We start from the raw sequence: 25808 nt of genomic DNA on the forward strand, positions 1-25808 counted from the left end.
GTTTTCTGCGGGTGAAGTATCGAGGAGTTGTTTGGTTGCCAGTGACACGGAGGACAGTGAGAGCAGGGATATCCGAGTCTTCCCGCCACTGGATGAGCCATAGCGCCATCTTGTGAGGTGACTGCAGAGGATGGGGCAGTATATGGAGATCTGGGGCTGGATGTGAGGCGCTGGTTGCTGGACTACTCATCCTGCTATAGCTTTGCTGTGGATCATTTAGTGAAAACAGAAGTCTTTTGCAGCAGTATTGATTTATACAGGGGCAGCTCTCCTGGCCTCACTGTCTAAATGGATCTTTGGAATCTATTGTATCACACTTTCTCTCTGAATTCCCCCTATTTGGGTGCCATCTATATAGCACAACACTTTCTTGCCCTCTAACTGCATTTGTTGTGTTCTATTGTGTGACCTGTGAGTACTGGCTGTGTGTACTTCTGCGGTCTGGATACCCTTTCTGAAGGTTGCATCTGCGTCAAGAATCACCTGTATATCACCTAATATTGTTTTTTATTGATATCTATATATAGAGGTGTTGCCATGGGTAAGCACTCTCCAACTTCTACTGCAGCTAGTAGACTGGAGAAATATGCACGCTCCAGCTAAGCTACAGCCTCGGGAGGGACTCCTGTACTGGAGTCACAGATATCTCAGTCCTCCAGGGATACAACATTGCCGGCGGATGCTGGTGCTACCCTGCAGGAGGTCTTGAAAGCTATTACTGCCTCTGATAAGAAGGTAACTGACAAGATTGGAAAGGTGCAGGCTGACTTGTCGTTGATGAGGCAGGATTTTCAGAAGATCCGGGAGCGGGTTGCGGAGACTGAGGCGTGTATATCCATTCTTGAGGACACCAGAACTCCTCGACCTCATAGGATCGCTGGTCTGGAGGCTCAGATGGTTTCGGTTAAACAAAAGATGTCAGACATGGAGGGCCGCCTCAGATGCAGTAATATCTGAATGGTGGGTCTTCCTGAGAAGGCAGAGGGAGATGCTCCTGAAACCTTCTTGGAGAACTGGATCGTCCAGACATTTGCCAGAGAGGAGTTCACGGACCAGTTTTTGGTGGAGAGGGCACATCGTATTCGCACGCAGAGGCTGTCTCCTGGTGCACCGTCGTGTACATTCATCACCAAAGTGCTGCATTGTAAAGATCGGGATGCTATTCTTCGCTTGGCTCGGCTTAAGGGTCCCTTAATGTATCAAAACCAAAGAGTGGCGGAGTTTCCGGATTTTTCAGTGGATGTGCACAAAAGCAGAGCTTGGTTCATACAGGTGATGCTGCGCCTTCGTGAGATGCAGTTGCCATATGCTATGCTTTTCCGGCCAGACTGCGGATGGTTGCTGATAGAACTACCCTTTGAATCACCCAATGAGGCAACTTCCTGGCTGGATAGAAGAGCACCTAGAGACCTTCGCCCAGACTGATGATACTCCTGGTGATGTATTGGCTTTTTGCAATGAACTGTTTTCAATGTTTTACTTTTCTGGGTTTATGGACTGCTGTGTGATTCTTGCAGTCACAATGTTAAAGATGACTTTCTAGTATATATCATATTGTTTTATGATTGCATAAGTTTTTTTTCCCATTTTTTCCCATCTAAATGAACAGACACTATTTTGCTATTCAAGAGTGGGTAAAAATCCTGAGAATATATGTCTAATATTCTCTGATAGGCTTTATTTACTGACCATTTACAGACCGGATGGTTGTGGGGAACTGGAGGAGTAGTAGAGTGGATATATTGGCTGGGGACCCCCTTGTTTAAAGGCCATGGTCTATTCTCCTCCTATAGTGTATATTAGCGTTTCCATACATACATAGGGATTGCTGTATAGATTGTTTGAGGGGATGGACTATAGATATAGTGGGTTTCAGGTATATCTAAGTTGGGGGTGGATTTACAGAGAGGGGGGTGGTTGGGATAAGGTAGGGAGGTTTAGGGTTACAACAGTTCAATGCAGTGTCATGTTGTTCTTGTATGCAAGTACTGTCAAATATCAAAATTCATGGATTCTATGTCTATTACTGTGGCTGTCTAGTGGCTGGGTGTCTGCCTGGGATGGGTATTATGCAGCATTATCCTATGTGTATTCTCTAGTGTTATGGCAAATCGGAAGCGGAGTAGGGGTTCTGTAAAGTTTCTGACCTGGAATGTTCGTGGCCTAAATTACAAAATCAAAAGGTCTCTGGTTATGTCTTAACTAAAGAAATATGATGCGAATGTTATATGTCTTACTGAGACTCATTTAGTGGGTGGTAGACTTCTGGCCCTTAAGAAACCATGGGTTGGATGGGCTTACCATGCTACTCACATCTGTCATTCCAGGGGGGTGCCTCTCATTATGAGTTAATTTTGTTCTGGAGGCGGTGGAACGCGGCCCATTGGGTAGATTTGTTTTTTTAAAGGGACATTTTTGACTCTACTCGTATAAATCTGATGGCTGTGTATATCCCGCCCCCTTACAACAGTGAGCTCTTGAGGAAATGTAGTGATTTTATTTCTTTGTCTCCGGATACTCCTGTGATTTGCTGCAGTGATTTTAATGCTGTGCTGGATCCTGCTATAGATAGGTGGAAGGAGTCGGGGGATTGCTCGCATGTTAGAAAGTCTAAATTTGCTGGTCTGGTAGGTGAAATGGGTCTGGTGGATGTGTGGCGTCTGAAGCACCCGGCAGAAGTTTGTTTCTCCTGGTTTTCTACCTCTCATTATGCATTTTCTCTAATTGATTTGGGACTTCTTTCTGAGAGATTAGTGCCGGCTGCTGTGGACGCTACATATTTCCCTAGGGGGATCTCGGATCATTCTCCTTTATTATTAACTTTGAATTTTAGTGCTCCCGGGGACAGATTTTTGGAAACTCAATCCCTTTTGGTTGACTTTGTTGAAGGATGGGGACACTCTGGAATCTCAGTGGGAGAGCTATTTTGACACAAATGCGCCTACGGCTGCCCCACCTCTTGTTTGGGATACCTTCAAGGCCTTTTTGAGGGGATCCTTGATTACTAGTATTAACTCTTTTAAAAAGGAGTCCAGATTGCGCGGGCACAGACTGGAGGAAAAGGCCTCGCAGTTGGAGGAGGTGTATCTTTCTTCTCATATGGCAGCCGACAGGCATGCCTGGCTGGTGACGCAGCGGGAGTGGGCAGATTACATTTTGGATAAATCTAGAAGTAAATTTCTGTTCGCTAGACACACTCAATATTTTGAAGCAGAAAAGTGTGGTAGATTTCTGACATACCTGGCTAGATCTAAGAGGGCGATGACTGTGGTGGCAGGGATTACGGATGTTTCGGGTGTTGTACATACTGTGACTGAGGAGATTAATGAGGTTTTTTTATGCTTACTTTAAAGATGCGTATGCATATAGGGCTGAATATGATATTCTGACCTGGACTCATACCTGGCGACTGTTTCTTTGCCTGAACTGAGTGCGAATGGAGAGTTTGGACTTGCCCGTCTCTGATGAGGAGATTGCAGCAGCAATCTCTTCCTTTCCTAATGGTAGGGCTCCGAGTATAGATGGGATTCCTATTGAACTATATAAAAAAAAATATGGGGTTCTTTGTTCCTCATTTGCAAGAAATATTTACGAGCCTTAGAGAGTTGAGTTATGTGTTTCCCTGTCTATGTCGGAGGTTCTTATAGTCCTTATTCCTAAGGCGGGTAAGGACCCCCCCCACTTCCGGACTCATACAGACCCATTTCCCTGATGACAACGGATATTAAAATACTGTCCAAAATGTTGGCGTTGCGTCTGAATCAGGTAATTGGCGAGATTGTGCATTCTGACCAGACTGGTTTTATACTGGGAAAGTCAACGGCTATAAATTTGCGCAGACTTTTTTGTCAGCTGCAGTTACCCCACCCGGTGGAGGAGGAGGCGGTGGTGGTGTCGTTAGATGCAGCTAGGGCCTTTGACTACGCGGAGTGGAGGTATTTATGGGCGGTATTAGTGAAATTTGGTTTTGGGCCGGGTTTTATCCAGTGGGTGCGATTGTTGTGTGAATGGCTTTGTGTCCCGTCAGTTTACCCTTGGCAGAGGCACGAGACAGGGCTGCCCTCTGTCTCCCACCGTCTTTGCACTGGCCATAGAGCCACTGGCCTGTGTTGTTAGGGCACAATCAGATATTAGTGGATTGACCGTGGGTTGCAGAATGGACACGATTGCCCTTTGCGTAGATGATATGTTGCTTTTTTTTGTCTTATCCATACCTGCATTGCTTAAGGTGGTTACGGTTTTTGGTTTTTATTCAGGACTTTTAATCAACTGGGATAAGTCTAGTGTGACTCCGGTAAAGGGACTCTGCCAGACGGGGCGAGTCTTGCAGACTCCTCTAAGATGGACTCCTACTTTTAAATATCTGGGTATTTGGATTTCTAATGACGCGAGTCAATATATTCAGTGCAATCTTCAGCCTCAGATTGAGTATCTTAAAGGCAGGGTTCAGGCATGGAAGCAGTTACCATTGATGGTCCAGGATAGAATTAACTTCGTTAAAATGATCCTCCATCCAAAATTTTTGTATGTGTTGAAGCAGTCGCCGATCTACATTCCACAGAGTGTATTCCGCTCTATTGATCGTCTCATATCCTCTTTGGTGTGGACGGACAAGAGAGTCTGTGTCAAACTGGCTACTTTGTGTTGCTCACGGCGGTCGGGGGGTCTGGCTCTGCCAAATCTGCGGCTTTATTATTTTGCCTCCCAGTTGGCGCATATTGGTGTGTGGCTGCGATCTCGGATGGGTTCGGACCTCCATGACCTTCTGGTTTCTATGACAGGGTCTAGGCTTGTGCGGGAGCAGTTCCTCTTAGCTGGCAGGAATTCTGATGGTGATCCCCACCTGGTGACTCAGGCCTTGAGGGTGTGGCGGATTTCGCTTCAGACTGTTAATGAGTCAGCTTATGACCCATGCACTCTGCTTTGGGATAATCTGGACTTTGGTGAACTTATGAAGATGGGAGGGGCTGCGGCTTGGCGTACCTGTAATTTTATGCATATTGGCCAACTGTATGTGAATGGAATATCATGCTCTTTTGAACAGTTACGGGGAACATACAAATTGCCTAGGAGTCATTTCTTCAGATATTTGCAATTGAGGGTGCAATTGTCGAGATTGGGCTTGAGGTACCAAGTTTCGTCCATCTATTCAATCCTGTTGGGAGGAGTTAGTGTGTGTGGTCTGCCAGATCTACGACGCTTATGAGAACTTGATTTGGGGGAAATTAATGGTAAAACCTGGGATACCATTTTGAGCAGTCCGTGTCAGGTCACTGCTTCTGTTAGATTCCGTTAGGTCCAGTTTTTTCCTTTACATAGAGCATACTTGACTCCCCTTCGGCTTTCCAAATTTAGTGGGGGACAATTGGTTCTGTGTCCTAAGTGTAGGAGCATGAGGGGGGACTTTTGGCACATGCTTTGGAACTGCCCATTGGTGTCGTCTTTCTGGAAGGAGGTGGGTGACTTTATAAAGCGACTGGAGGTGGGAGTGTATACCATCACACCAAGATTGTGCATATTCGGTTTGGGTCTGGCCAGGAATACTCAAATTAATTTGATTGTTTGTTACCACCCTACTTATGTTTGCAATGGTGGTCATTGCGAGGAAGTGGATGGCCCCAGAGGGTCCGGCCTTGAAGGACTGACTGGGTAGATTTGGTCAATGACACAGTTGGACACGAGCGATTCATGTATACAAGTAGAAATTTGCTTGACAAATATGAGAAGATCTAGTATAGATGGATAATATTTCCCTATGTTACAAAGGGTTTGAGGGAGGTGGATCTCTCGAGTGAGTTACGTCCGGGGCGGGCACCCTGCCACTGTTATTATTAACACTGTTGTTATTAATACTGTTGTTATTAACGCTGTTAATGATTCTGTTATTTAATACCTCATTGCGTGCCAAATGTGGATGGATTGTGTGAGGAGATTATTCAGGTTTTGCATGTTAGCTACCGATATACTGTGGTATTCTTTTAATATGCCTAAAGTTAGATCCTAACTTGTGTATATTGGCTGAAGTATGAGATATATTGATAATATCTGCATGAACTTATGATGTTACTATTACCCCTGTGTGGGTTTAGTTTTCTTAGTTTTAAGTCTACTGTGATGGGCTATTTTATGTTTGGTTTGAAAAAAAAATAAAAAATATTGCAATAAAAAAATTTCTGATTAAAAAAAAAATAAAACATAATATGTGTGGAATATTGTATCAGAGTTCAGGTTCCGCTGCTGTTAATTTGTTAATGTTTATTATTTTTTTCTTGCTCCTTAACTCCACACTGCTTCCAATATTCCCCTTCCCACCTGCCATACCTGCTCTGCCACCCCTTTCCCTTCAAGTTAGATTGATTTATAAATTATAAATAAATAAATACGTCAAAACAAAAATTACCCTATAGCCTAGGTTCCCAAACTGTGCGCCGCGGCTCCCAGGGGTGCCACGGCGCTGTCACAGGGGTGCCGTGGACAGGAAGAGGAAAAAAATAACAAACAAAAAAAAAAAAACTTACCAATCCGGCGTCGCCCGGGATCCAGCATTCTCCTCCCTCCTCACTGAATGTTGGGCGTGATGACGTCACGCCCAACATTACATTTTTTTTTGTTTGTTTTCTTTTTTCCTCTTCCTGGCCATGGCGGGATACAGAGGGGGCAGAGCAAGGGGGCAGAGGGGGCACAGCGAGGATGCAGAGGGGGCACAGCTTGGATGCAAAGGAGGCAGAGCAAGGATGCAGAGGGGGCATAGCGAGGATGCAGAGGGGGCAGAGTGAGTGGATGCAGGGGGCGCAGAGTGAGTGGATGCAGGGGGCGCAGAATGAGTGGATGCAGAGGGGGCACAGAGAGTGTGGATGCAGAGGGGGCACAGAGAGTGTGGTTGCAGAGGGGGCACAGAGTGTGGATGCAGAGGGGGCACAGAGAGTTTGGATTCAGAGGGGCAGAGTTTGGAGATGATGCAGGGGGGCACAGTGTGTGTGTGTGTGTGTGTGTGTGTGTGTGTGTGTGTGTGTGTGTGTGTGTGTGTGTGTGTGTGTGTGTGTGTGTGTGTGTGGAGATGATGCGGGGGCACAGAGTGAGTTAGCTGTAAATTATTTTTTGACAGAAATATAATTGAAAAAATATATAAAAATATTATTGTCCCTTGGATTTATGTGTATTTTTGCATACAACTAAATAAGTATTTCTGTCCTGACCTAAATACTTATTACGTTTTTTGATCCAACTACTTATAAAATGGGACTGCTCTGTAATTATTTTGGAGGGGTGCCTTGATAAAATTATGGAGACTCTAAGGGTGCCACGACCTGCAAAAGTTTGGGAACCACTGCCCTATAGCACAAAATGGGAAAACTAACCCAAGAGAAACTACTCCAACTGTAGTATATAAATAATTACATCAGACATATGCTTCAATCTTCCCCACTATGCTTGGAGCAAAACACTTACTTTCAGCAGAAAGCGGAAATGTAACAAAACAAAAAACAAACATAAGGCACCCAAATCCACAAAATAAACTTGGTTGGTAATTTTACGTAACTTATATATTCTTAAAAACAATAAAAAAGTTTGTGGATAAAAAAAATAAATAAAATTACCAGTCATAATTTATTTTACAGATCTTGAGCTAGATCATATATGTAGCATACCATAAGCTATTCTGACATAACATTGTCAACATAACATGAAAACTGAGGATCTTTTTTGGTGTCAAGATTCTCTTGCAAAACTTTCTTTCTTTCGTTCTTTTAACCTCACCCCATCAAATTTTCTTCAGCAGGAAATGTAACCAATTGCAGACCTACACCAACCATTTAAAACGCAGTATTTGGCGGTTTTCTTTAGGATGTATAAAGAGTTCTTGGCATTCCCTTTCCTATCTGTACTACCATGGACAAACAAAAACACTTTTTTTATTTTAGACAAAGTCTACTTTACAAGCTGAAGGTGCACCACTCACTTCTACATAGAGAGAGTTTACAAATTCTGGTTCTGTATACATATAGGGTATTTATATTGCCATGCAGCTGGATTAATCAAGCGCTGTCTTATTTCTTCTCATTATTTTGTAAAAAACATTGTTCATGTTCATTGTGCATCATGTTGTCTTACCAGCTGTATTTCATGCCTATTTAAGGCCTTTACGGTTGTGGCTCACAAGCCAGTGTTTGCCAGATGTAAGCCCCTATACCCGGGAGGTTAGTGCATCTGATTTTAAGATTTTAAGCCACGTAATTACTGTGGGCACCTAACTTTTGGGAATATCTAATGATGTCAATGAATGCATACAATTCTAAAACCTTAAAATTGTCTGCAGGCTCCTAGATTTGAATGACTGATTGCTACATTCTAAACTAAATTTGCCAACAACAGGGGTAAGCAGTTGTCTGAGCTCAAGGATTGGGAACTTTTAAAGGTCATACTGCCCACAAGTAGCCTCACTGAAATAGAGAAACTGTGCAACCTTAAAAAATATGGGGAAGGACATATATATATATATATATATATATATATATATATATACACATATATATATATATATATATACATACACACACATATCGATATAATGTATTACTATGGAGGTTTGGAACAGCACAGCTTCAATTCTTAATACGGACACAGGTCCCGCGCTAGGCTCACTCCCTGCAAGCAAATAAACATATCACAGCTGTAGATACAACGGGTAATACTAAACCCCCACTGACAATAAACAAAAAGAACAGCTTGAAATGTAGCTTGTGGAGAGTAAAAATAATTGCATTCGAGTAATTTAAGATAAAAATATTATCTTACAATGGCAGAATACAAATGACATCCGCTAACGAAGAACAGTTCAAAACAACAAATTGATTTAGTAACTAAATACAATAAATACTAAACATCAATTATAGAAAATAAACAATACTACTAATTTGTTACACTATTTTGTCTGTTATGTAGCTAGTGGAGAGCTTTACTCTCCACGAGCTACATAACAGACAAAATAGTTACATTATATCAATATCTGCATCATCTGACCCATCACCCTTATTTAATACTAAACATATATACAGACAATAGCCATCTTGTGCTTACGGATGTGTTATACCGCTTTCATACTGCCGCCAGGCAATATCCCAGGTTTTTCAAGCCGGGTTTTTGCTGGGGCTCGGAGCGTCCCAGCTCAGAAACACCATTCATACTGCACCTCGGACCCGGGAATTTCCCGGGTTGACCCCATTCATACTGCACAAGTCTGTGCCCTGGCAATTTGTGGGAGTCATCACCAGAGCTGTTTTCATTGGCTGAAAAATGGTGAGGTCATTGAAAGGTGACTGGTTTTTTGACGCATAAAGATGATGCAAAAGTGGGTGGTGATTTGATCTGCACTCCACCATCCACCATTTCTCCTAAACTCCTTCTCGAATCTTCCACGGGCTCCCACCGATGACGACATCCTCCAGAGACAGGCAGACAGCCAATCAGCTTGTTTTCTGTGCAACCGGGTTGAAAAACCCGGGTTGCACCATTCATAGTGCAGGCAACCCGGGTCCGACCCGGGAATTACCCCTCGATAAATACGGGTTGAAGACCCGGGTTTTTAGACTTGTACCATTCATACTGCACCAAGACCCGGGTCGTTTGAGCTCGCCCCAGCAAAAACCCGGGATTTTGGTGCAGTATGAATGGGGTATTATTTGTAACGAGCAATTTCACATTTCTTATCACGGAAATCACTTTTCAAAAAGTAAATGAAAATCCATTACAATATAATATACTTTGTACCCCCTCCCATGTGAGGAGCAAGATCGGTCACTATGTAGTGGATGGAGTGTTGCATCCACCGACCAACAATATTACATCAAATTATCCAGCAGGTGGAAGAGAGAAGGACTTGCATGTTTCCATTGTAGGGAATACCTTCTCGCTACCCACCAATTATTATTTATCATAATGCAGTTCTATGGGATAACAAGACAAAGGAAAGAAAAAGTTGGAAACAGCAGAGACTTGCCTGCCCCTCGCTCACTGTAACACTGCGGTAGTTGTACAAAATAGCTGCAGATATACAAAACCCTGACACTCACATCCAAACAATAACAAGCAGGCCAGCCTCCTTCTCTGGGTATTTCCAGGGAAATATACGCCCCCTCCCTCTATTTTAAGTCAGTATTTCTGTAACTGTCACTTCGACTTCTTAGATTACATGCTATTAGGATAAAACAAATACAGCTTCTAGCTGCATATGAATGTCAATCTATGTATGCCTCTCTATTCAGCTGCTCCCACTTATATAAATATATACATATCCTTTGTTCGGTTCCAACATTTATTTCAATAACAGGAATTATTTAGCTATATTTTCTGAAGGGTGGAAGGACATAAATCATGCATCTTAATGTGTATTATAAGGGTTTACTAGTATACATTGTTGTGTCAAATGTAAAATGTATAATATTATAATAGTCACAAAAATATAGGCATTGTTGTCTACTCTCCCGGAATGTCCGGGAGATTGACAAATTTCCAGGAGTTCTACCGGATTCCCGGGAGAGCAGGGCAACATCCCTCGCCCTGCACACTTCCTTAGTGAAGTGAGTGGGGGCTGGGCTTAGTGACACGATTCACAGTAAATTGCGTCTTCCTAGTCCCACCCCCTACTGTATTAGGCTGAAAATGGTGTTTACCAGAGGGGCGGGGTCTAATGAGGCGGTTCTCGTGGTCATGCCCCTAGGACAGGGCAGCGAGATCTCCCCTCCCGGAGGGAGATCTTAAATAGGTCAATATTTGAAGACTTTGTAAGAAAAGTCAAGTAAAGATCTTGGATGGTAATTTTCGGTCACTGATAATTTCTTCACCTTATTGCTAAGATTACCAACAGAGTAGCGTACATTATTATATTGGATGCACAATCATATAACACCAATACAAAGACAATATGTACTAAGCGTGGTCCTTAAAACAGTGATGGGTAACAGACAACCCTTTGGACTCATGCAGTACTCTGAGCCTTCACCCTCGGCCCCCAGTTCATTCCTGGATTATTGTCAGATCTGTTTGTTATAGCTGGTAACACTTGTTTAAGTGTCTGCTGATATGTTATTACAGATAGGTCTCTCTTTATTTGATTAAATGTATTGTTTTAAATTATTACTTTATTAAAGGTAATGTGCTGCCCTTTTAAAGGTTAGAGGGCAGCACAGTGCTGCGCCACCGAAGTGTTTCAAAGATCTAAAATAATCTTGCAGAAATACACACATGTAACCCAAAAAAATGTAATCATAACCTACAGACAAGCCTTTGAACCAATATTCATGAGAATGCACAATGGACATAACTGAAGCATAAGGCCCATGCTATTTAACCCCTTAATGATGGGAACATTTTGTATCTCAATGACCAAACCCATTTTCATGTATTTGTGATACGAAAGAGAAACAAGAGCAATAACCTTTTTATTTTTCACTTTGTCTAAGCACATTTTGTTTTTTTCCAGGACAAAACTGGATTTTTACTTAAATAGGTTTTATTTAATTTAATTGTAATATATATATGGAAACATAGGAAAACACATGAAAAAAACCCCCACACTTTTCTGAGATTCCTGCAAAGGCTCCATTCACCCCTTTAATTTACCATTTTACGAACATATATATTTTTCCCATGTAGAGGGATAACGCATACGTACTGTTACAAAATATTGTATATATGTTTATAATCAGAAGAAACGGAATAAAATGTATTTATTTTACTTAATATAATTATTAGTTTTAATTGTCTTTAACAAGGAGGACTTTCAAGAGTCACAGGAGATTCCAGTTGTCAGCCCTTATAGGTCCAATAGAACTGGATTTAACATTAACTGGCATGTCAGCTACTATTAAATCTATTAGTGTAGACCTGATCCGATCTCCTATTTTACCTAGCCTGCCTAACAATAGGAGGATGTCCAGAACTGCATTAGAACCATACAGCACTCAGTTTGAACACTATATGTAGTGATTGTTGGGCCAGCAAGCAGTCAAAATAGTTCTAGCCCCAAAGACTGTCCCAAGGTTGTCAATGAAAGCGAGGGTACAACAGTAACAGTGCTCTCAGGAGAGCGTAGCTGTCATTTTTAATAGACATTTATAAAAGGATGTGGACTCTCTAGAATGGCTGTTTATAAGTGACCCATAGGTGTTTAGAGGTTAATGAAGTCACAACTTTGGTACTATAATTAGAGAAGTCTTACCCTAAATGGTTTTCCATATATTGATTCTCCTCCTGTACCAGTACCTGTGGGATCACCCCCCTGAACTATGAAATCAGGTACAACTCTGTGAAATATTGTATTATCGTAATACCCTAAAAGAAAAAGAAACATCAAAATTGAATTAATGACACAAAATATTTAAGCAGTTTACTTTGTAAACTAGTATCATGCAAGAACAACATTTATACTATTAAACACATTACTAATGGATTACTAACTTTTTCTGAAAGATTGTAGAATTTTCAGAAATACCTTCCAATTGTATGTGTCGAGGACAGTAAAGACTAACCAGCCCCAAAGTTCTATTAGCAGGACAGGGATGTTGGCTAAACATTCTATTTTGGGTGGAGCTAACCTTCAATATCAACAAGTGGGGATTGTTTTATTTTTATTTTCTTGCCATTAGGGGGCAAAAGGTCTGACCCATGTCTCCCATGAATCATAGTAGTGTTAAATCCATAAATAAGTGATTTAATGAGCAGGGTCCTCCTACCTCTCTGTCTGTCTGTATTACCCAGTTTTGTTTTACAATTCTTTGTTCCAGATTTTAAATCGTTACGGAATTTGCTGGTGCTATATAAATAAATGCTGATGATGATTTAATGCTACCGAGTTGCAAGGATAAAATCATCCTTGTCACGATAATGACCTTTAGAAGAAGCTTTCAAAAACAGTCACGGAATTCTGGAGTAACGGGTCATCACGTTCCCATAACGGAGAGGCCCAGGTTAGGGCTTGGCCTGCAAGAAGAGAAATTATATAGGCCACCTCAATCCTGTCTGAAAAAAAGCTTTCAGGTACGAGTTCAAACTGTATGGCACACAGATTAAGGAACCCGCGGCATTTCTTCGGGTCACCATCATATTTTTCTGGAGGTGGTATACGCAACCCTCGGGAGCTTGTGGAAGCGATAGAGCTGGCGGAGGCAGAGAAAGCAGGGGCAGCTTCAATTCCAGAGGGAGCCACTGAACTTGCGGGTAGTGACCCTTGAAAGGTGTCCAGGCGGGAGAACACACCCCGGATGCACTGTAGCAGTTGGGCGTGATTGGCGTCTTGCTGGTCCACACATTGGGCCAAATGTAACAGAAGGTCCCGGGCCGAAGATTCATCCTGTGTACTCATGGCCAGAGTATACTGTCACGATGACGACCTTTAGAGGATGCCAGTGCCTGATATTGACGCAACTAACCTGGGAGGCGAAGAGTCTAACGCACCCTCGGTATTCACCACAGGGACCCCGCAAGGAGGTATGGGCTTAGCTGCGTGAGGTGCGCAGGTCGCGGTTCTCCCAGTTAGTTATCAGAGCAGCGGTAAGTGATAAGAAAATCCCTGGATAAATTGGCAGTAATAATTTGTGAAACCGATGAAGCGCTGAGTAGCTTTTAACCCTGCCGGCTGGAGCCAGTCAAGGATGGCCTTCACTTTATCAGGGTCCATTTGGAGACTGGATCCAGACACAATGTATCCTAGAAAGGGTACCTGGAATTGATGAAATAAGCATTTCTCCATCTTGCAATATAAGTGATTCTCCCTTAAGCGATGAAGCACCTCTTTCACATAGAGATGATGAGAAGAAAAGTCCTGAGAAAATATTAAAATATAGTCTAAATAGACCAATACGGACCGATACAATAAATCCCGGAAAACTTCATTGACAAATTCTTGAAATACGGCTGGGGTGTTACACAGCCTAAATGGCATTACAAGGTACTCGTAGTGGCCATCTCTGGTGTTCAACGCAGTGTTCCATTCATCCCCCTTCCTATTCCTGATTAGATTGTAGGCACCTCTAAAAGGTCCAATTTTGTGAAGATTTGGGATCCACGGCTACAGTCAAACAATTCAGGGATGAAGGGAAGGAGGTACCGGTTTTTGAACGTGATTGCATTGAGCTTGCGATAGTCAATAAATGGTCTGAGGGACCAATCTTTCTTCTTAACAAGAAAAAACCCTGCACCAGCGGGAGAGAAAGATTTGCGAATAAATCTTCGTTTGAGGTTCTTTGAAACGTAATCTGATACAGCTTGATTCTCTGGTACAGATAGAGGAAAAACCCTGCCCCGAGGGATGCTTTTGCCTGGCACCAGATCAATGGGGCAGTCCCAAGGGCGATGAGTAGGTAGTGATTCCACACTAGGAATTCAGAGTAGACCTTGGGAAGGATATCACAGGAGGAGGTTACCCGGGAAGAAATGACTTGTTTTCCGCGAATGACAGGTGACAGATAGCGAGATTTACAAGAGGAGCCCCAGGAGGTAACCTGAGCCTGCTGCCAGTCAAATTGAGGAGAGTGTGTCCTTAGCCAAGGTAGACCCAGAATAATAGGGTTAATGGATTGCAGGAGAACCAGGAATTTAATCCACTCTGAATGGAGAGCTCCTACAATCAGCCGAACAGGAACGGTGAGGAAGGCGATAGAGCCATTATAGACTCGGTTTCCATCTACTGTGGTGAGCGACATAGGCTGAGGCAAATGTGTAGTACCTAAACGGAGTTGCAAGACCAAACTGGAGGATATGAAGTTCCCCGCGCATCCCAAGTCCACAAAGGCAGACAGAGGTTGAGGATCATCAGAGGACAAAAGAAAAATGGGCATGAGAAATTCGGATTCTTTTTGGGAGCAGGGGGAAGAGGACTGGGATCCTAGGCTGACCTCCCTGCAATCGCCTAGGAGGTGACGTTTCCCGGTCTCTTAAGACATACGGAGAGAAGATGTCCGGGATCTCCACAGTAGAGACATAACCGATTCTTCAGACATCCGTCTCTTTCTTCAGAAGATAGACGTGAATGACCAGTTTGCATTGGGTTCTCCAAAGGAAGAGCAGGAGACTGAAATTGAGGTGCCAGACGCGGAATAGATCGACGACCACGTTCTCGTGTGCGTTCTCGGTGGCGGATATCCACTTTGATACACAGGGAGATTAAATCATCCAATCTAGAAGGCAGGTCCGTGATGCTTAGTCATCTTTTATTCTGTCATTCAAGCCTTGCCAGAAGGTAGCGGTAAGTGCCTCATCATTCCAGCGAAGCTCAGATGCTAGTGTCCGGAATTGGACCGCGTACTGACCAGCAGAGAGAGTTCCTTGCCGGAGGTTCAAGAGACCAGAGGAAGCAGAAGACAGGCGTCCAGGTTAGTCAGACACACTGCGAAAGCTTTCAAAAACAGTCACGGAATTCTGGAGTAATGGGTCGTCACGTTCCCATAACGGAGAAGCCCAGGCTAGGGCTTGGCCTGCAAGAAGAGAAATTATATAGGCCACCTCAATCCTGTCTGAAAAAAAGCTTTCAGGTACGAGTTCAAACTGTATGGCACACAGATTAAGGAACCCGCGGCATTTCTTCGGGTCACCATCATATTTTTCTGGAGGTGGTATACGCAACCCTCGGGAGCTTGTGGAAGCGATAGAGCTGGCGGAGGCAGAGAAAGCAGGGGCAGCTTCAATTCCAGAGGGAGCCACTGAACTTGCGGGTAGTGACCCTTGAAAGGTGTCCAGGCGGGAGAACACACCCCGGATGCACTGTAGCAGTTGGGCGTGATTGGCGTCTTGCTGGTCCACACATTGGGCCAAATGTAACAGAAGGTAGCGGGCCGAAGATTCATCCTGTGTACTCATGGCCAGAGTATACCGTCACGATAATGACCTTTAGAGGATGCCAGTGCCTGATATTGACGCAACTAATCTGGGAGGCGCGGAGTCTAACGCACCCCCTGTATTCACCAGGGACCCCCGCAAGGAGGTATGGACTTGGCTGCGTAAGATGCGCAGGTCGCGGTCCTCCCAGTTAGTAATCAGGACAGCAGGAGAGACAGGAATGGTTGTGCAGTCCGGGTCTAAAAGCCAAACGTTGGTGCAGTACAAAAGGGTGATCCAAAGGAGATGTCAGAAGCAAGCCAAAGGTCAAATACCGAGAAACAATAGAGCCAAATCGCAGGGCAGAGAATAGTCAGGAACGAAGACAAGGTGTCAGGAACCAAAGAACAATATACAGGGGGAAGCAGGGAACAGAACCCTGGTGAAACCAATACTCTGGCACCAGACTCATGGAGGGAGGTGTCCAAAATGCCTAGTGGTGGCCCCCGATTGGTGTCAGTGGATTTTGGCGGTCAGATGCACCTGACCACTGATAAACAGGGGGAAGAAGTGTCCCGTTGCACGCGGTTTTACTGCACATGCAGCGAAAAACCTGGACGTCTGTCCTGTTGCTAGGCAACGAGACGCGAGCCGGCCAGGGAGACAGGCGTCCGTCCCCGACACCTAGGAACAATACGGGGACGGCGCCTGACAATCCTCCATTGTCTCTCCCAGCTCATACTGTATATGTCTTATCAGGCATCACTGATAACACATATATAGGTATGGAAGGCAAGTGACTAATAGAGTGCATATATTGCATAGGGAATAGTTTTAACAACAACAAAACCACAATCAAATACATGCACTTTATTAGGAGGTTTGTTCTATGTGTGTGTGGGCCATAATAACAAAATGTCTAAATGAAGATCGATCCGGTGGAGTGGTCAGGAAGGATTTTGGTTCTAGTACATGAATCAGGTTGCCCCATGGTCACCAAAGATTTCAATTGCAGTTAATGTCAACGATCTACAACATTGGCCCCATTGGCTGTTGCATTTGGTTTCACATAAATGGTAGACACATAAGTGTAGAGTTGCCACCAACAACAAACCTACAGGGTTACAGGGCCACAACATATAAAACAACAATACATTGTATAACAGCGTTCCTCTTTTTAGTTTGTCTTCATCTCCTGATCTTGAAGAACTACCTTAATTGTCAGTATTGTCTAAACAATGCTTACACTGCACTGAGCCATACTGGCTTATTAAGCATGTAAACAAGATCCACTTCCATTGAAACATAAAATAACATAGCCTAATTTCCTGCTGCAATAAATCCAAGTGAGTGTGCAGTTAAATTAAAAGGTGGGACTGACAGAAAGATTTGTTTACTAATAATGAAGTTGAGGTAATTTCTTTGCAGCACAATGTGCAAAATATTAGAGTCCCCCACACTTTCAGTCAGCTGCAACAAGCCTAACAGTTATGATAGCTAGAAGCACAAAGCATGTACTGAGGAAATACTGGGAACACTCAGCAGGATATGCAAATATGCGAAGAGTGAGCTCTGATAAAACTTTCTCTTGAGCCATTATTAAAGGGGTCCCTACCCCCATCTTAAACGAAGGTTGCATTATCCCCACATCTCTCACCAGTAGTATTTAGGTGAGGGTCACTGCATTGAGACCTCCAAAGTTTCTTCAATCCAGCAGGATATAGGAGCTTACAATTACAAGGAGACTTCTGCTGACCAGCCTTCATAATCATTTACAAGCACTGGAGGATTGAGTCACATGACAGTCAATGTCTGTCTATAAGAGAACTGTGTTCATCCAATCATGATCGGACAATAATATTTAATTCAGTGTAAGATCCTTCAGCATTCACGGATGATTACTGAATCTGGACAGTAGTGGACCCTGGTAACTGTAAGCAAATGGCAAAGGTACCAAAAGGGGTACAAAAAAAAGAAAGAATTTGAGGATATAGTGTTCAAGTCACTTCTAATTTTAAAAAAAAAAAAAATATTTTGAGAGAAAGTTGAATTCACATTTCCAGTTCATATTTCCATTTTACTGTGTTTTAAACAGGATAGAATACATCAATTTCTGAGATTTAGATGTGGTTAAAAGATGCTCTGTTTGCAAGATCAGGTTTAAGTCTTCTTTAGCTGGGTACACATTTAAGCAATTAACGTGCAAGTCACATGATTCACGGACACTTGTTGAAATATTTCAAGAGTGTGTACGCTCCCACGATCATGTTATACCGTACCAAAACACATAGTATCTGTTTATTTAGTTTCCAAAACTTCCTAAAAATCACAATCAACGATGCTGGGCAAATATGGAAGTGTGTATGCACTCATCAGCAGTATAGGCAGACATCTGTAGACTGTGAACAGAGTCACAATCTTTTCAGCAGTTGGTTATGAGAGATGAAGATCATAGATCTGAAGGCAAATTGTGCTCATCGGAGATTTCAATCATTGGTGAAATTGTTACAGAAATTGCATCTGAATTAAGATTGCATAGGTGTGTACCCAGCTTAACAACACTGCCGTCATCTCACTAATGGAAAAGTTCAACCCATACTCTTATCATTCCATAGATGTCTCACAAGGAGTTTTCCTACCTTCTAAACAAAGTTGAATAAAGTTCCTGCAAGCTTTAGGTGCTTCTTTTGACCATAACTCAATGTCAATGTCTCCAGCTGTAGTTTTCAGCAATACCTAAAATAGAAGTGTTAAAATTGTATGAAGACACAGGATATGCACATTTCAGAATTTCATTACTGTCACAGTTTTACTTAAACTTGGGGAAACTGGTTTGCTATTATATCAACTCCACTTGAGACCATTTAATGCTATTCTGTGGGTCAACTAATAACACAGGTCTTCCCACTGGCCTGTAAATCCATTAATCTTCTTTTAACCATCATCTATTTCTCTTGGTTATTCTCTCCATCTTGCTTCTGCCCAGATCTCTTAAAAGTGCAGTTATCAACCATTAGAGATCCAGGAGTTAGCTGTAACTGAATGACTACAATAGCTAGTTATGTTAATAGCCAGTTCTTTGGGGGCAACATTATTTTAGAGCAAAACTTATAAAGATACACTAAGTTAGTTGCAAGTGCAGTGTACTTTAAGGTTTACAGAGCTTTTGCATGTGTTTCAACAGACACACAACCACAATCTTACCATCAGTATGGTATAATTAACATAAATTGCAATACATCATCAGCTATACAGTCAGTAATGAATATACCTGTGCTCCAGCAAGGAGATATGGAAAACATGCACTGTTAAGGGTACCTGAGGACTGAGTTTGTAAAACACTGCTATAGTCTAACACATAGGGTCATAATTTGTTCAATTGTATACAGGACAGTCCTGTTGTCAGTAGGAATGTACAATGAAAGAATTCCAATTTACATGGAACTTATTGTTAATAATCAGTTACATTATTATACTAAGTCATCCACTTAGTCTTTTCATAGACCGTTTGCATGTGTGAAATTTGGCATCAGGGTGTCCTCTGTCCTTCACCCATGGCTGTTCCACATATGTACAATCTAGCCTAAAGTGCACATTCTCCTAAGAATGAGTGATACCACAGACCTTAACAACCTGTTGCCTTTCAGCTGCTATGGAACTACAAGTCCCAGCAAACCTTGCAGTCAGCTGCACATCAACTGTAGTAGAACCACATCCTTATGAGCATATTCAATTAGGTCAGTGATTGCGGTAACACGCGGAGTACACATTACCGAAGGTAATACAGTACCGCAATAACGCGGATCTTCCTTCGCAACCCTATGGGGTGCAAAGGAAAATCAGCCTTATTGCATGCCTCCCAAGTGTTCCGATTCCAGCAGGACAGTCCCGATTTCAGTGAATTGTCCCGATATCGGAGTGCACGCTCCAATATTGGGACATAGCAGCCAGTTTCCCAAGTGGTCTAGGAGGAAGTGGGGCAGGACGTGTCCGAAAAACGCTACTGGGACGTGTCCGAACCCAACTGTGCCAACAGGAAGTTTGGAGGCTGTGATTAGACTTGACAGGGGCGTTGCTTATTTGTCCCTTTTTCGGCACTCCAAATGTTGGGAGGTATGCTCAGGGCCATCTTTTCCATTGGGCACGATGGGCAGCTGCCCGGGGGCCCCACGGGCAAGGGGGCCTCATAGGCACGGCTCTTAATGAGAATAAATAATCCTGCAAAAAAACCTTCAAGGGTCACTGAGCAAGTACATCCAGCTATCTCTATCTCTATATATCTATATCTATATCTGTATCTGTATACAGCTATATATCTATATCTGTATCTGTATACAGCTATATATCTATATCTAGGGGCCCCGGTGCACTGCTTTGCCCGGGGGCCCATAATGTTGTTAAGATGGCCCTGGGTATGCTTATTGCGGTGCCGCGGATTACCTTTGCACCCCGTTCTGGCGTGTTACCACCATCCCGGGACCTAATTGAATATGCCCTTTAAAGCGTTAACATGCGCTGCCAACCAGTAATTAGGTGCACCTATGGCTTAGCAGCCTCCTGTGGCTCACAACTGATGTAGAACTAAAAGTCCCAGCAAGTCATAAAAGCTAGACCAGTAAGGTTGCCTACCTAACAAGGTACAAGAGAAGACTGCAAATGTGCCCACCTCTTTTTCTAAACCTTATATTTATTACTCAGACATTTCAAGACATTAGCTCCCCCCATGGTATAGGCTCCCACGGTCACCCCCGCACCTTGCCGTTAGTAGGCGGCTCCTGGATGTAGATGTTGCTCATTTTCTATCTGTTTCTTGAAAACAAACTACCGCGTGCAGCCTGACAGACCGGACCGAACCACTTGGCATCCAGCGTAGTGGGAATAAATCAATCTAATTTAGCTCAGCGAAACACATAAACATTAACATTTTGGCATATTACAAAACATCGATAAAGAAAACAAAACAATCACGACCGGTATCACCGCACACAGGCACGCTACTATCATAAATCATTGGTTCACTACCCCCCATTAACGCCATGGTGCGGTCCATGGTGCACTGTCAGAATGATTCCGCCGGAAACTGAGCTCTTGTGTTTTCTCCCCCTGCGTCTCTGAGGGACTGTAGTGACGATATTTTTCTTCGGGGTGTAAGGAGAACCTCAGCGGCTAAAGCCATCTTGTTCCATGGCTCTGCCAGGTGAGTGACCTCCTAGACACTGTCCGGAGCTGGCATCCTCTGTGACCAGCAGCTACAGCTGGCCTCATGCAGCCTCCTCTAACTAAACCTTCAGCTCCCTGCACATCTCCTGCAACTTTTATTTATTGGTGACACTTATTTGTAGTAATGCTATCAGCGTAATAACGGGTAGGGAGAGTTTCTGAGTACATCTCCTGTAACAACTTCTCCAGTGAGAGCTGTCAATATGAATATTACAGTGAAATCCGTGTGAGTAAATGTGCATCAGTTCAATAGGAAGTAAACTAGAGCTGCACTGCGCTGGCACTGTGTCCATTAATGTTATACACAGCAAGTTAAAATAACACTATTAAAGGAAACGTTCTATATAAAGTACAACAAAAAGTTGCCATGGTATATTACAAGTGGGATGTCAGGCTAGTGCTGAAATATAATATTAGCATACCATTACAAGTAAAAGGAGTTGTAATGTTCCATGCACAGCGCACTTTGTGGTGAAATATTATATACCTGCCTTTGGTGAAAAAGATGTACCTATTGCAGTATAAAGTTGTACTAAAGTGAGTGCGAAAGGATTGTTTTATTGTGTCGCCTTGTTCTTCCTTCTTGTCCATTTATCTGTGGTTTTACTGATTCATCTTTGGGATCCCTTTCACTGTCAGTAACCTGTCATTACTGATCAGTCCTACTAGTAGAGAGTAGTCGCTGTCACCACCAGACTCCTCCACTGGCACTTAGAACCACTTTCTTCTGGGTGTTGTGTGTAGCTGCTGCAGCACCTCTTTGCTGGTGATTCTGGTTGGAATTTCCTGACCGCTTACTTTGGATCAGAACTGCAGGGTAGCTTGAAGAGTGTTGATTCAGGGTGCTGGGTTCAATACAGGACATCCAGGGAATGGATTAGAGTATTTTCTCTTATCTGTAGGTCACAGGATTACAGCAAGGTGTCATGCATGATCTTGTAAGCAGAATGCTATTTATTGCTAATCAGTAGCCCTTGTGTTATCTGTATGTGGTACTGATTTTCTGGGTTTTTTTTGTCTATTATTTTATTATTGGAGTCTGAGGTGCATCATGCTCCAAATCACCCAGTGTTGTGCTTGGGACTTGTGGACCGTTCCCTAAAGGGATAGGGCCCCAGAGAGGACAAAAGGGTCCTTTCTGGGGCCATAGTCTACTGCCTAGTAGGCTACGGCCTGCTTGTGTCGGCTGAGTGAACGGATATTTGCCCCGATAGCAGTGCAAACTATTGGGCAAGGACGGGGATCTACAAAGAAGTAGTCTGAGTAATTCTAGCTGTTCAGAACTCTGCCATACTTTAGAGTGTGGAGCCCATGCATCCTGTGAGCAGAGAGCAAGAAATGGATCCTGGTCCCACAAGAAAGCAGTAGTCAGTAGAAGTGTGTCCCAGCCCCTCTTAGATTAGTTGCTTCAGCTTCACCGTAAAATTGTCCCAGTGGAGCAGCAAGACGTGCCATTGCTGTCATGGGGAGATAGAGATCTGGGAAGGAGGAGCCCCACTGTTTGTGAGGCCATCCTTGTCGCCCACATCCACTGAGCTTCCATATCCATGGGAGCACCTTTCAGAGGGAGGGAAGGAGCCAACAAGCAGAAGATGAAAGCCCTGTTCCATGTCTTCCTGCTCTGCAAAAGTGACATTATGACCCAAAAATCAGGTAGAAGCATCCAAGTGGACTTACAGAGTCCAAGGACGACTCCATTGCCAGCATACTATCTACAGAAGACACAGTTGAGTACCTGCCAGCACTGTGGGTGTCCTAGAACCCCAATGTTTTTCTGCCACTTGACAGCTTTCGATTGTGCATTCATTTGTGATTTATGAGAGAAGTGATTGGATCTTGATGGGAGAGAGACAGGCAAGAGGCCCAAACATTCTCATGCCCCTTGTTAGTTTTTAGTTGTGCAGGTTGGAAGGGCAAAAGGAGTTTTTTTCCTGCATCCCTAGTTCTCCATGTGTATTTACTGTGGTTTGTGAGCCCCCTTGACACCGGCCAGTGAAAGATTGCTCCAGAGCAGCCCTTGGATAGCACCAGTTGGACCTTGTGCAGTTTTACCAGACATATAAACATCCTGTTTTACCTGCCTCAAACCATTGCCCCATCCTAGTTTGGCCCTTTTATGTGGTACACCAATGGGATAATATGAAAATGTAAACGGCTGCATACAATCCCATTGGACTCAGGGGTAAGACTAACTGAACAACCCTACATTTGCCATAGTATTGGATAAGGCAAGGTGCTCAAAGCAAACCCAAGCCACCAGGGAATAAGGACTAAAAAGTGGGGGAGGAATATGAGCAAATGAGGGTTTTTTTTTTAAACAACTATTACTGTGCCTCGTTTCTCACATAGTCAGAACAGTGTGGACTGTGATCATATACATTTTAGCCCTTTTGTTCCCCAGGATCACCAGTTATATATTAAACCCAGTTATATATTAAACCCATGCATTTATTATGTGTATGTTTCAACCATAGTTTGTTATTAATGTAAGTTTGATTCATGCTTACACCAAGTCCTGGGCTGCAACAGAATGATAGCTGGCCAGCAGCCTATTGTGGGAAATTGAACACAAGAAATCGGATGTAAACTAGCCTCTCCTCTGCCATGCTTGACAGATGGCATCAAACACTCCTCCAGAATCCTTTCATTTGCTCTACAACTTGCATACGTTCTTCTCTTTGAGCCAAACATCTCAAACTTCGTCTTATCCATTCGTAATACTCTTTTTCAGTCGTCCACCATCCAATGACTGTGTTCTTTTGCCCATTTTAACCTTTGTTTGGTTTTTGTTTTTATGTTTTTTTCCTGTTTGCCTGGTTTAAAAATTACTTTAACTTTGCAACTGTGCCTATAAGGTAAGCATCCCGAAGGCGTTGTAGATGACACTGGTATTTGGCGTGTACTATTTAAGGAAGCCGCCATCTCAGGAACTGTAAGCATGTTTCTCAAACTGCAGACTCTGATGTACATCTCCTCTTGCGCAGTTGTGCGTATAGACCTCCTACCTCTTTGACTATCCTGGTTAGATCCAGTTTGCCCTTTTCTCTCAAGACAATAGTGAACACCTTTCTCTGATTTGTTCACTTTCTTGGCAGTCTGACACATGGAATATCCTTAATTTCTCAAAACAACAATAGACTGATGTGTTCTTAAGAATGCTGTTTTGTTCATTTTGGACTCATTATCAGGAAACTGGAATAATTTCAACCAGTAATAAATATGATATTTTTTTAAATCCATTTCTGGTACCTAGGTAAAAAAAAAAATTCAGCTCTTTAAATAAAAAAAAAAAGATTCTTATTGATCTCAAACTTTTGCAAGATATATATTATGGAGTAAGTTTGAAGGGTGGCAGGCAGTAGGTATAGGGTAAAGATGGGAGGCCGACAATATATGGGGAGGGTAGACAAGAGGCTTGATGATGAGCAGAAAGGAGGTATGGGGTTATATACATGGGGTATAGATGATGGAGACCCAAAGAAAACATAGCAGTGGAAAAATTATAGCATCACAGAAATAGCAGGGGAAAAGATAGAACTCTTGGGACTCTTGCAGTGGTTACAGTGGTCTGTGCTGCTAATGTTATAGGCAGTGGAGGGATCTTCACTGTACTATTATCCACAGGAAAGGGACACTTCCAGAAAATACCCTTTGAACAGATTAGTTAAGGGCTTGTACACCCAGGAGCTATCCCTACACATGCGGTATGTTAAGTATAACTTGTGTTCACCACATGCTGAATACAGCTTATTGGACACCACAAATATGGATCCTTGAACCCTATGAATATAATGCCAGACATAGAGACAATCATTTAGAGTAAACACTGGAAGGACATACGCATTTATTTGATATAAAAATCCTACATGTAATCCTCTTGACAAGTCCACTTTAAGGCATGCATTAACAGATTATAACCACTGTATTTTTAATTAAATAAATTAAGGTAGACCTATGGTTTCCTCACAATTGTGTTTACATGAAGTCCTCTGCCCATAGAGAAATATATAACCAGTATATTTAACTAACATACCAAATAAAATGTGTTTTAAATCCAAATTGAAGCACATGTCATTTTGCTACGTCTCTTAAGAATAATGCATTTAAACTCCTTCAGGAATGCAAACTTATTAGTTTAACCTTTTAAATGTACTAGTGTGTGAGTACATTTATTTACACAATTACTCACACAAGGGAATGAGTATATCCTTTCAATGTCTATTACTCATCGGTCAGATTTGTGGCTTTCAAAATCATAAATATTCAATACGAGAAAAAATGCATTTGATTCAATAAATATTTAATGCTATGCACACTTTTATTTAAAAAAAAAAAATCGTAGAAATTATGCAGTTCATCTCAATCGTGCATTCTGATTGCTATAAAATATTAATTTTAATCATCTTAATTCATTTTTATTCAGTACATTCATATATACTTAATACTATCCAAACAAAGTATGGGTTTTGGCATACCAAGTATGCTACATGTGCTATGACTATTAACTGGGATAAATTGCACCAGAGTCTCCGCACCCAATGTATTTGTCATGGTGCCTAGGATAATTGGATCCTGATCTGCCAAGTTAGACGCTACTCTTTTCAGAGGCGCAGAACCTAACGTAGTAGTAGTAGATGATCTTCACCAAGGACCCCCGAAGGTTTGGATTTAGCTGCCTCCACTACGTAGGTCGCAGCCCTCTTCGAGAGTTCTTGGCGAGACTTGCGGGGAAGAAGCAGCAGAAAAAGATCACGGGAGGTACAATAGCCTGCGGGCTG

The 25808-nt window shown here is 42.7% G+C and overlaps 2 protein-coding genes across 2 annotated transcripts in view; one reads left to right on the forward strand and one right to left on the reverse strand.

Moving 5' to 3' along the window:
• Nucleotides 1–20868, reverse strand: part of CWC27 (CWC27 spliceosome associated cyclophilin) — a 176547-nt gene extending 155679 nt beyond the window's left edge. The window contains exons 1-3 of the mRNA XM_075182902.1: nucleotides 20565–20868; nucleotides 18450–18546; nucleotides 12218–12330 (exon numbers count right to left, since the gene is read on the reverse strand). Of these exons, the coding sequence (XP_075039003.1) occupies nucleotides 12218–12330; nucleotides 18450–18546; nucleotides 20565–20606 (252 nt within the window). The 5' untranslated portion in view covers nucleotides 20607–20868. The remainder of the gene's footprint in view (nucleotides 1–12217; nucleotides 12331–18449; nucleotides 18547–20564) is intronic.
• A 15-nt stretch (nucleotides 20869–20883) lies between these two features.
• The window catches only part of SREK1IP1 (SREK1 interacting protein 1), a 51107-nt gene continuing 46182 nt past the window's right edge, over nucleotides 20884–25808 (forward strand). The window contains exon 1 of the mRNA XM_075182913.1: nucleotides 20884–21007. Within this exon, the coding sequence (XP_075039014.1) occupies nucleotides 20995–21007 (13 nt within the window). The 5' untranslated portion in view covers nucleotides 20884–20994. The remainder of the gene's footprint in view (nucleotides 21008–25808) is intronic.

This window comes from Mixophyes fleayi, chromosome 1 (assembly GCF_038048845.1).
Source record: "Mixophyes fleayi isolate aMixFle1 chromosome 1, aMixFle1.hap1, whole genome shotgun sequence".
In the NCBI taxonomy this organism is placed as follows: domain Eukaryota; kingdom Metazoa; phylum Chordata; class Amphibia; order Anura; family Limnodynastidae; genus Mixophyes; species Mixophyes fleayi.